At 43.3% G+C, this 12,465-nt stretch overlaps 1 protein-coding gene across 1 annotated transcript in view; it reads right to left on the reverse strand.

The window, feature by feature from the left end:
* Positions 1-1,975: 1,975 nt before the first annotated feature.
* Positions 1,976-12,465, reverse strand: part of adamts9 (ADAM metallopeptidase with thrombospondin type 1 motif, 9) — a 42,354-nt gene continuing 31,864 nt past the window's right edge. The window contains exons 24-28 of the mRNA XM_014133425.2: positions 10,189-10,296; positions 9,923-10,090; positions 8,155-8,430; positions 6,904-7,065; positions 1,976-6,610 (exon numbers count right to left, since the gene is read on the reverse strand). Of these exons, the coding sequence (XP_013988900.1) occupies positions 6,422-6,610; positions 6,904-7,065; positions 8,155-8,430; positions 9,923-10,090; positions 10,189-10,296 (903 nt within the window). The 3' untranslated portion in view covers positions 1,976-6,421. The remainder of the gene's footprint in view (positions 6,611-6,903; positions 7,066-8,154; positions 8,431-9,922; positions 10,091-10,188; positions 10,297-12,465) is intronic.

The following is a 12,465-nucleotide window of genomic DNA, read 5'->3' on the forward strand; positions in this document are numbered from 1 at the left end:
AGGAGGAACCCAGGGCCAACCGCACCAGCATATGGTCTCACAAGGGGTCTGAGGATCTCATCTCGGTACCTAATGGCAGTCAGGCTACCTCTGGCGAGCACATGGAGGGCTGTGCGGCCCCCAAAGAAATGCCACCCCACACCATGACTGACCCACCGCCAAACCGGTCATGCTGGAGGATGTTGCAGGCAGCAGAACATTCTCCACGGCGTCTCCAGACTCTGTCACGTCTGTCACGTGCTCAGTGTGAACCTGCTTTCATCTGTGAAGAGCACAGGGCGCCAGTGGCGAATTTGCCAATCTTGGTGTTCTCTGGCAAATGCCAAACGTCCTGCACGGTGTTGGGCTGTAAGCACAACCCCCACCTGTGGACGTCGGGCCCTCATACCACCCTCATGGAGTCTGTTTCTGACCATTTGAGCAGACACATGCACATTTGTGGCCTGCTGGAGGTCATTTTGCAGGGCTCTGGCAGTACTTCTCCTGCTCCTCCTTGCACAAAGGCGGAGGTAGCGGTCCTGCTGCTGGGTTGTTGCCCTCCTACGGCCTCCTCCACGTCTCCTGATGTACTGGCCTGTCTCCTGGTAGCGCCTCCATGCTCTGGACACTACGCTGACAGACACAGCAAACCTTCTTGCCACAGCTCGCATTGATGTGCCATCCTGGATGAGCTGCACTACCTGAGCCACTTGTGTGGGTTGTAGACTCCGTCTCATGCTACCACTAGAGTGAAAGCACCGCCAGCATTCAAAAGTGACCAAAACATCAGCCAGGAAGCATAGGAACTGAGAAGTAGTCTGTGGTCCCCACCTGCAGAACCACTCCTTTATTGGGGGTGTCTTGCTAATTGCCTATAATTTCCACGTTGTCTATTCCATTTGCACAACAGCATGTGAAATCTATTGTCAATCAGTGTTGCTTCCTAAGTGGACAGTTTGATTTCACAGAAGTGTGATTGACTTGGAGTTAGATTGTGTTGTTTAAGTGTTCCCTTTATTTTTTTGAGCAGTGTATTATACAACAGTTTAAATAATTGAATAAAAGGCATTTACAACAGAGGGCAGGCAGCCAGACTGTGCTGCTTTTCAAATATCAGATCATTCCTCAAGGTTTTATATACTCTTTAACTGAGCTTTCCAGATATTTTACTCTGCTCCAATAACTTGCTATTACCCTGGATTTCAATCACTACAGCACTGTCACTAAGCACCAGTTAGTGAACAGAAGTAAATCACCCACCAATTCTCTATATCCGCAAATGATGTGGGTGTCAACTAGACACCTTTATTACATGCAGTTAGTTAATGTGATTCATGCGGAAATTTACCCCACAACCATTACATAAACTAGACACTATAGCCTTGTTTATACCTGTCACTACCAAGTATGTCTTGATCTTGTCCACTTTCTGATTGTGCCCACATCTTCAGAAATGCATGTATGCATGGTATTAACATGTGTCTTATCTGTTCACTGTTTCTGCATTGTGACCAGAGCTTCTGGTCTCTCCCTATGCAACTTATTTGACAGATATTTATTTATTTATTTATTTTAAGACACATATTGAAGCCTTAAGGCAGTAGTGCCACGTGTCAATGATTTTAGAGAACAGGATAATGATTTAAATGGTTTCACTGGCCAGATCCATCTACACTTGTAAGATTTCCAGACACAATGTGTGCCTGACAACCTTCAGAGATGGTCAGGAAGATCGGATCACAATCACAATGGGTCTTTCAATCGTCTAAACCTGTTTAAAAATGTGGGCACAATCAGAATCTGGACAAGATCAGGACAAAGGGAGTATTAAGGCAACCGTGTATAAATGGCCTTATATTTTAGCATACTCTGAGTGAAATTGATATATTGATATCAATGTAAAGTGTAATCATCACAAAACTACCTTTTATCTACAACACAACTCTCAACTATCACACTATTTTCAACTATCATGCAGTCAGACGCAATTCGAATGTACCATTCAAATCAGATGCTTTTATTTACAGTGTCAAATATAACAATGCCCCGGACAGACAGCAAGTTGTGCCTAAAATAAACCACATTCCAAAGCCTGCATTCCGTCCCGGAATCAAAGGCGACTGGGCCTTCCGGGCCCCCACAGACAACAGGGCTTTCCCGGCTTTTTTTCCTTGGATCACAGCCCTTTCCCAGAAGTCCATCCATGCTGATTAGCTGTACAGCGAAGGGGTCCATCCCAGATCAAACGTGACCCTTGTCTTTCTGACGGGCTTTCATTTGAGTCACTGTCACCAGCCCCCCACCATCAAAACAATGTCATCAAACCGCATTGGGCGAGGGGGGACTGGCGAGGGGCAGATGAGGGGGCAACGTAGTTGAAGAGCACGTGTCGCAAGGCACACAAAAAAAACATGCGAGGCATGAGGAGTGAATAAGCGCAGTAAGTGGGGGATCCATCTTGTCAGTGTCACAGAGAATAAAGATTTCCCTTGGTACAAAAGGCTTTGAACTTTGGCCGACAGAAAAATCCTGATTGCTCGAATAGGTCACTGGGGCCCTGACCTCATAAGACAAGATATTGCTCAGTGATTTGTACATTTTCATTCACTGAAAACGCCCCTTTCCAAACACCAGTTAGAGAGCTCGAGTAATGCTCTCTGTAGAGATAATTTCCTATTTAATCCATAGTAGGTCATTTGGTTCATTATAATGACCACTTCCACGTTCCTAGTGTAATTAGTGTAAAGTCTGAAGGAAATCGTCTTAATTAAAGCACAGATTTGTTGATTCGATTTTTAACAGGACTACAAGCTTGCCTGTGGTAGTGTAAGTGAATGTGTTTGCTTCACTCTTAGTGTTTCCTCACGGCAATTATCTCATTTAATGAAACTATTTTCTAGAAACCAGTGTCCCGGAGTGTACGTTTAGCAGTTATTCCCCTAGACACTAGTCCTCCTGTAACTAAGATGAGCTCAAGAGCGCAGATGTTTTGCCTCTCTACTCCATACAGATGTATAGAGTTCGCAACATTGTATCTGTGCCATTATGGCATCTGCATCTCCATTTAAAGTAGTCCATTTTCTTCTGCTTTGATGTTTGAAAAAACGTGTAAAGCTAATATTGGTAATTTACCACCACCTGCAGTGCTGGATTCTTGAACCAAAGCTTGTGTATCATGAATTTATTGTGGCTACTAGATGGCGGTCATATAGCTTAAAGCCATTTACAAACTAGGCTAACCAATTTGAAGAAGATAATGTTCTGATCATTGGCTGATCACTCCCAACCCATAGGAATCCCCACCCAGTTGACTACATTAAAATGGTGGAAGCCCTCAATGGCAATGAGGGCTTCCACCTATTATCTTCTCTCATATGAGCTTCATTTTTCACTTTAGACAGTCATGCAATAAAACTACCTAGCTGTATGCTACATAAACTAGAGGATAGACTTGAAAGACAATCCATATAAATTGATGTTTTGAAACTTAATTTGAGCATAAGCAATCGTTCGTGATAGTTCATGAACATGTTCTTTTACAGTAAATAAAATAAATGAAATAAACTTTTTAAGAGCACCTCTAGTTAATTTTAATCGTTACCTTTCTGTGAGCTAGCATAAATTCAGCACGTTTATATAACATTAAATATTGACATGACATTATAATGAAGTAGAAATAAATACAGATCATTATATAAATATACACAAATGTATTTGAAACCCGAACTGATACTGCCATATGGAATGAGAGGCATAGAGTACTTTATTTCTAGAGTCTGTTGGTATCAAACACATTGTAAATGCATCATCATGCATATACTGTATAACTGTGTTTTGCAATTTATTCTACAAATCAAATGATCGACAATTTCACAGTGACATGAGACTTATGTGCATGTGGAGTTGTTTCAAGTAGTGTAAAAAGTTACTCACACTCTTTTTGGATTCATCATAATCAACCCAAACCTTATGCTTCCTTTTCATTACTCATATTAGAGATAGTTAGAAATGATCGTTTTCTTTACTGAACAAGGTGTGGTGAGAAATACACTCACTGCCTGCTTGACAGCTGTGTTAACAGGCCCTTAAAATAAGGTGTGATGTTTGCAATGTATGCACAGGCATTAATGACCAGGAGGTAACAATTAGCCTTAGAAATGACTGGGTGGGCTCCAGGCAGAGGTTGCACCTTTACCACAGATCCAAGATCAGCTTTCACTACCCCAATTTCACTCGTAGCCATTGAGGTAGAACAAAACACAGACCCTAGATCATGATGAACGTGAATGAGGATGCAGCCCTCCGGCAGGAGATAATAGGTGGGTGGGGAGTGATGTTAGAAGAGAATGAGGTAGAAACATACGACTGGCTCAGAGGATGAGCTTCAGGTATATAGAAGACTATAAACTCTCCCTGTGGTCGCAGGCACTAACTGTGTGTTCACAAAGCTAGGACACGGGGCATTCTCTTTGAGCTCCAACAGACAGAGGTTTGGTGGTGAATAAATCGAACACACTTAAAAAATGATCTTTACCTTTTTAAAAACTACAACATATTTTCACCTAACATTACAATATTTTTGGGGGACAAAATCAATAATCAACTCTTTGTAAAAAAACATGACAAAAAAAAGAATATAAACAACTTCTCAAAACACCAGTTTACATACGTACATATCTCTATGTCACAATAAACCATTTATGACCTTAAGTTTGAAATAAAATACATAGTGATTCTTTGATGTTTATATCTCATTTCTCCCTTGTTTTGCAAAAGCACCATTGTAAGTATAAGTTAATGGCTAGTTGAGTTGTGTTTGTTCCAAGTGAGGTATGGTTGAGCATAGCATATTTTCACATGTGTATTGAGCACTGGTGATCGCACCAAAATAAACTATTTACAAAAGCGAATATATAGACATATCTAACATTACATAAATACACTCATATCAAACACCTTTTGAGCGGTGGGCCTTGGACCTACTGGTTGGGCCGGGTTCTTATGTCTGTGCTAGTAAAAAGGAAGGAATCTGGGTCAGGACTTCAAGCTGTGATAAAATGACTATTATCCCGAAGAATCACATAATTGATCAAATAATACAGTTATCACTTTATTCTACAGTCCTATTTCAGCTGGTGTTGACACTATTGTTTCTTTTTAAGAATTTAGCATAATTGGTAACTACCCGGCACTTACATTACTAAAAAGTAATTATTAGGTCATTATCATGTAATTACCATTTACAATGACATTTCTGAATTAATACCAGGTAAATAGAGGACTATAAAATAAGGTGTAAACATACGATGATTAGTAAATTCTCTATAAAAACTGCATGTGCCTTAAAGGGGCAATCTGCGATTGCTACATCCATTTTTTCTTTTACTTTTGTCATTCTATATAGCCATTGATTCTTGAAGAATGTAACTTATATTAACTAAGGAGCTTAGTTTAACTGTCTAACCCCATCAGAACCCAACATATAACCTTTATTTACTTCTTTGTTCGTAGACAATGTAATTGTAAACAAAACACTGTATAGCCTCAAAACATGGTTAAAACTATAATTTTCATGTCATGGATGGTCAGTCCTAGCATCCATAGCTCTGTCTATGCATTTAAGAGTGGTTACATTTATCCAGCCCCACCCCTTAGCTGTTTACTGAAACAGAGTTGGGGGGGTGGCGCTTTGTTATTGTTTGAACTGCATATTACACACTTTAAGACAAATGACATTTTTACAGTTATGATGGTCAATAAAGCTTTAGCATCAGAATGATGTATCCATCTCTAGAGTATATAAAAACCCATTTTCTTTGCCACATGTAAAAAAAAAAAGAGTATGAATAGCAACAACACTCGAGAATATGTCCATTCTTTGGGTGTTAACAAAAAAAAACAATGCATCTTAAACTCCTGATATACAGAAACATTGATCAATATTTGCATATGAACAACGAATGACTAAGTGTGCGAATACAAAGAGCAATAACAGAATCATTGGATGTCAATTCTATATACATAGGAAACGAAGAAGAACATCTCTTAAGTAATAAATTATCTTTTAAAACAATATTTTACAAACTATCTTTGATTCTGATACAAACTGATCCTGAATTTTTAACACTAAGACTGATAACAGGGAAAGTGTTCTTATGGTCACAACTGTCAATTAAGCTTTTCATACTTTTTGGTGTGTTGTGTGTATTGTGTGTGTCCTGTCTCTTATGTGGAACAGAAATCAATTCCCAACAGTCTCTAGAAGGATGACCAGTCTCAGGTGCCACGGGAAGGGTAACAGTGAAATGGAAAGTGGACTTTCCAGCATGTAAGCGCTACAGAAACAACCTGCTCTCTCAAGTTTGATTGTTTGTTTGTCAAACTCTGTGTGTAGTGAAATGAGAGGACTTTTAAAAAAGATGGTGGAAGAAAACGCGTATATTTACGAGCGTACTGAGCTCCATGGGTCTGTGCTCCAATGCGGGTTAGACGGGCACGCATGAGTATTGCACTGCTCACGGTCGGGCGGTTTGTCTAGAATCTCACAGCTCAGATCGTTAAAGCGCTCTCCGTTGGGCCTCTGACACGCCACCAGTCGTGTCTTTACTCCTCCCCCACACGGCTTGGTACACTGCAGGACAGAGCAGATGAAGGAATAGTGTGTAAACAGAGCCAGGACAGTTGATTCACTCCATTGTCACAATACAGTTATCTATGACCTCTGACCTTTAACCCCTCACCTCCAGCACAACCCAGGAGGTACATGATGACATACAGCCCAGCAAAGCAATTTCAGAAGAATGGAATTGTAGAATAATAACCGCTATGATAACGCCAAGGTTCATAACAATGAGATGATGCATTCAAAGTGTGACTAAACCCCCTCAGTGTATTAGTGCTGTAGGATGGCTTGGGTTCTCTCACCTCTCCCCAGTTCCCGTAGACCCACTGTGGACAGGGTCCGGATTCACAGGAGCGCTGCTCGATGGGTTTGGAGCGATCTTCACAGTTGTTGGCAGCATAACCATTCTCATCTTGGCATACCACCACACGCCTCTGGAAGCCACCCGCACACGTGCTCGAGCACTGACGTCACAGGGAGGAGAACACAGAGTGAGACAAACGGTTCACACACTCTCACATGTACAGGTATTTATGCACTAACTCAGAGACAGGCAAGTAGACATTCAAACACTAATACGCATACATTCATGAGCATGTATGGACACAATAACAAAAACATGTTCAAACACATACATGAAAATGTATGGTGCTCATCTATGCACACATAACTCACTGAGACAAGGGGATCCTGCAATAATACATTTACCCAGAGTCACAGTGTCACATATTGTAGACCTTTGCACATACAGACATCAGTTACAATGAAACAAGCGCACATATAAACACTCACTCACCATAAACAAATACAAACACACCAACCTACAGTATGTGAAAAAAGGTCCCCATTGACAGACAAGTATACAAAAACACACATACATCATTCTGGCAAAGGTCCGATTGACCACAGAGACTATGTGCTTTGGGAAACTGGATGGATAATGCACTGCTATATTAAAACACATATCCTCAAGAAGAAAATAATTTCCCATGATCCATTAAATAACACCAGCTATTTGGGGACACAGATTGTTGTGCAACTATAATAACCCAGTTTTTAATAACAGCTGTACAATAGGCTATTAACCGCCAAAGCCATCAGCACAACTCATTGACCTTAGTCAGGGGTAGGCAACGAGACTCAGCCGATGGACAATTTTTGTTGGAGCAGATGGTCAGGGGACCGGAACATAATTATAATAATTTATACACTGCAAATTGACCACAACTCAGCCCAAAAAGGGATTATATTTGAAAATAACAATAATTTCATACCTTGATAACATTGAGACACGATCACGTGATTTTTTTCATTTGTTAGAATACTTAGGAACAGATTTCTTAAATTAAACACATTTTTAAGTAAATTCCTGGTGATTTTACAGTCTTTTTTGACCAAAAACGAAAATCTATCCACTCCCAAAAATCAGTAAGAAACTTTTTTTGTCCATCGGGCCACCTGTTGCCGACCCCAGATATAGGTTGTATGCATTAATTCAATGTTAAGAACCCTAGGACTGCAAGATGATTGTAAATGGTTAATAAGAAATTCACCGCTCCCCAGGGTCCTGTCCTCCATTGGTGGGCCTGGGTTCGTCCTCCGCTGCGCCCATCGGCAGCCGTGGGCAGGTTGTTGCGGACGCCCCCGCTGGGCGAGGGGAAGGGTCGAGAATCACTGGAGCGGAGAGCAGAACACTGGGACATGGCACACTCCTGCTCTGTGGCTGGACGGTCGTCAGGGTCACACTCCACCACATCCACTATCTGGTCACTGAGGTTCAAACACACCACCTGGCGAGTTGTCTTCCCCTGCCCGCAGGATACAGAGCACTGCGTACACACACACACACACACGCACACAGGCACACACAGTAAGACAAACAACATACAAACAACATACAAACAATGTCGTAGCAGCTTAGGTCAGTGTCTTGTCACTTTAAACATGGCTGACACAAACAGATAGCGTAGTTACAGTACTTTAAGGGACCCAGTTTGTCAGATCATTGGAACTTTTAACAGGCACCGTGTATGCGCATGTACAAGCTAAAACTAGAACACTGAGGCTGCTTTAATAGTTGGGTCTCATAACGGTAGAACACAGTCATTAAACTTCATGAACTAACTGGCCCATCCATCCGCCATGCCATTCTGTAGTTATCACCCCCTCCATCATGGGTTCATTTCCGGTTCCATTCCATATCAGGAGTGTCTAAAGGGAACTTTCAGAGTCAGATCCGTCTCTTTCTCTGTGCTTCTGTTTGCTGTGGCCTTGGGCTGAGCTGCTTCCTGTCTGCCTGGAGGTCACTGAGTCGCTCTGGCATAAATAAGCAGTCAGGAAGACTCTCCCTGTCACAGCCTGTATATATCTATCTATGTGTGTGTGTGTGTGTGTGTGTGTGTGTGTGTGTGTGTGTGTGTGTGTGTGTGTGTGTGTGTGTGTGTGTGTGTGTGTGTGTGCATGGTGGCCATAGCTGCAGCATGGTGGGAGTATGACTAGTGATCTCTGTCTGATGAGAAAAATCTGTAAACCACAAGGATCCTAGCCCCTCTCTACAGCCCCTCGTCACTCAACCCTCCCTCTATCCCTCACGCTTCCCTCCATCCCTCACGCCTCCCTCCAGCCCCATGCCTACCTCCATCCCTAACGCCTCCCTCCACCCCTCACACCTCCATCCCTAACACCTCCTTCCATCCCTCACGCCTCCCTAGACCCCTCACGCCTCCCTCCACCCCTCACGCCTCCCTAGACCCCTCACGCCTCCCTCCACCCCTCACGCCTCCCTCCACCCCTCACGCCTCCCTCCACTCCTCACACCTCCCTAGACCCCTCACGCCTCCCTCCACCCCTCACGCCTCCCTCCACCCCTCACGCCTCCCTAGACCCCTCTCGCCTCCCTCCACCCCTCACACCTTCTTCCATACCCCTGCCAACCTTCCAAACACCCCTGAGCCTGTTTTATCACCTCCTCCCCTTGGACCAGAGAAACACCCAATCACACAAAGTCATTATGAATTGTGGTCTGAAAAGCACAAACCACAGCTAAATAAACTTCAGATATTATAGGCCACTGAGCTGGCTAGAAATACAAGTTAATGAACAGTGCAGAGAGAGCATATAATGGTAGACAGATTTCCCTCTAGAAGAACTGTTCACAAAGGTTAAAGGCTATAGCAATGGAGGAAAACACCATATCCGTAGCCACAAGACCCTCTAGTAATGTCAAATATTAAGTGGATATTGTATACATTCAATATATTTTAAGTGTACACAGTATGTGCATTTAACATGGTGGTGGATTGAAAGACAGTAGTTACTTACTGATGTCCATTCTAGGACCTTCCACTGTCCGCAGTGGACTACAATGCACCAGTCGCTGGCCGGGGGCTTGACCAGGTGGGAGCAGGCAGAATCCTCTGCAACCCCACCCTGGATGTCACGGCAACTAACGTAGCGCATCCGGGTCCCTTTGCCGCAGGTGGCACTACACTGTGGTGAAGAAGGAAGAAATCAGTACAGTACAGTGCAACACACACACACAGTATTTAATAGCTACAGCGAGTGGTAGTGCAACCAATAAAACCAACCTGTGTCCAAGAGCCGAACCTCCACTGGGTTTTGTGTGAAAGGTGTGAGGGGACTTTGGTCCCAGGGGGAACTGGGTGGCTGACAGGACACTGGGCCGGTTCACAGTCCTACAGGGACAAACAGACACATCCATCAAACCAATCACACTGACAGAAACACACCACACAGTACTACACTTTCATCGACTTACTGGACACAACCTAGACAGCTCTGACAGAAGGGTACTCACCAGACTAAAAGTAACAGTGTTACTCTGACAGATCCCAGAAACACACAACGTTAAGCCCCTCCACATGAGGCCAACCTTCTGAATAACCTGACGCCTGTCATAACGTGTCACAGTGGAGTGGTATCCCAGTCTCCAATGCCAACACTGGGCTCCTTCCCCACCTTCCGCCCTGCTCTACTCCATGGTGCCCTCTCATGACCTTTGAACCCCTAATTCTGGGGTGAGCAGAGAGGGGCCTAACTCAGGTTTAGCAGGGCCATAGAGGGCTCCACATTCCACACTCTGAGTCCTCTGAGTGGAAACAAACAGGACCCTGGCAGCCAGCCAGCCAGGCAGGCAGGCAGGCAGGCAGAAAGGCAGGGGGAACACAACCTCCACAGCCTCACACTCACGCAGTAAAATACACCGTAAAACATGCAGTAAATGGTTGTGAAGGTGGTGGGAGAAGAAGAAGAGAAAGAACGAAGGAGGTGAAACATGAGAAGGTACTCTGGTTCTAAAGGCAGCCAAGGCCTGTCTATGACACTGTGGGTGTGTGTTGATGTACGTTGTGTACACGTCTGTGGGTAGGTGGTAGGAGGCAAGTGTTAAGTCGTCGTTGTGTATTTTTTGGTTTTCTCCTTCTCGTTGGTCAACTCAGGTAGAGATAAGCTCCATTCTTTTCGCTTTCCCCCTTTTCCAGCCATGCAGTAGTTTAGGGTGGGCGGTCTCGGAGCCGACTTCACGGATGACTGGCTGGAATCACAGGGAGGTGAAGTGACTGATTCAGGGTCACTGGGCCTGACGGCTGAGTCGGGAATTAAGGCCGGGACCAGGGGGGCCTCCCTGGGACCGGAGTCTCAGTCTGCGTTTATGGCCCAGCCCAGCCCAGCCCACCACTCCACACCCTACCCTGGCCTGCCCACCCCATGCCCCAGGAAAACAGACCATTCTGCCTTCCAACTATTAGCGTGGAGAGAGAAAGAAACAAGCCCTAATAAACTAAACTGATGCATGGGGAGAGGTCCATAAAAGTAGAGGTTCATGAAATGTGTGACGATTAGTCAGCAATTGTATGAATGTGAGTTTGTGTTGGTCATTTTCGACACAGCAGGAATTGTTTTACTGAAGAGGTTTTTCAGATAGGTTCACATAAGGTGGAGAGAACCAGCCTACACACATTCCATCTTGTTCATTATAGACCGCATAGAGCCACGAGTTGATTATCCCTTTTATGAGTTCAACATCCACTGAAGTAGCTAGCAAGTTTACTAGATAGAGACAGCAGTTGCCTCGGTAACCAAACAAACAGACTTGCTAGTTGAGCTAACCAAACTATTCATCCGAGCTTGTTATTATGAACATCGAATTCAACAATGCTAAAAAAAAATCTATTTGACTTTTGCTTTTAAAAGCAGCTCAAACACAGTAAGAATGAACTATAGCCTTTGAATTCTACCGTGCAAATATACCGTGTGTTATATGGAAATAATGCACGCTCTAGAATGCCCTTCAAGTCAGTCAGAAACGAGTATTCAACAATGCCATGGTATAAACTACAGTACAGGACTGTTAACATATCGACATTAAGGTGGGAAACTACACTATTACACTACAGTACAATACTGTTAACATATCGACATTAAGGTGGGAAACTACACTATTACACTACAGTACAATACTGTTAACATATCGACATTAAGGTGGGAAACTACACTATTACACTACAGTACAATACTGTTAACATATCGACATTAAGGTGGGAAACTACACTATTACACTACAGTACAAGACTGTTAACATACCGACATTAAGGTGGGAAACTACACTATTACACTACAGTACAAGACTGTTAACATATCGACATTAAGGTGGGAAACTACACTATTACACTACAGTAAAAGACTGTTAACATATCGACATTAAGGTGGGAAACTACACTATTACACTACAGTACAAGACTGTTAACATATCGACATTAAGGTGGGAAACTACACTATTACACTACAGTACAAGACTGTTAACATATCGACATTAAGGTGGGAAACTACACTATTACACTACAGTA

This window comes from Salmo salar, chromosome ssa12, assembly GCF_905237065.1.
Source record: "Salmo salar chromosome ssa12, Ssal_v3.1, whole genome shotgun sequence".
Taxonomy (NCBI): Eukaryota; Metazoa; Chordata; class Actinopteri; order Salmoniformes; family Salmonidae; genus Salmo; species Salmo salar.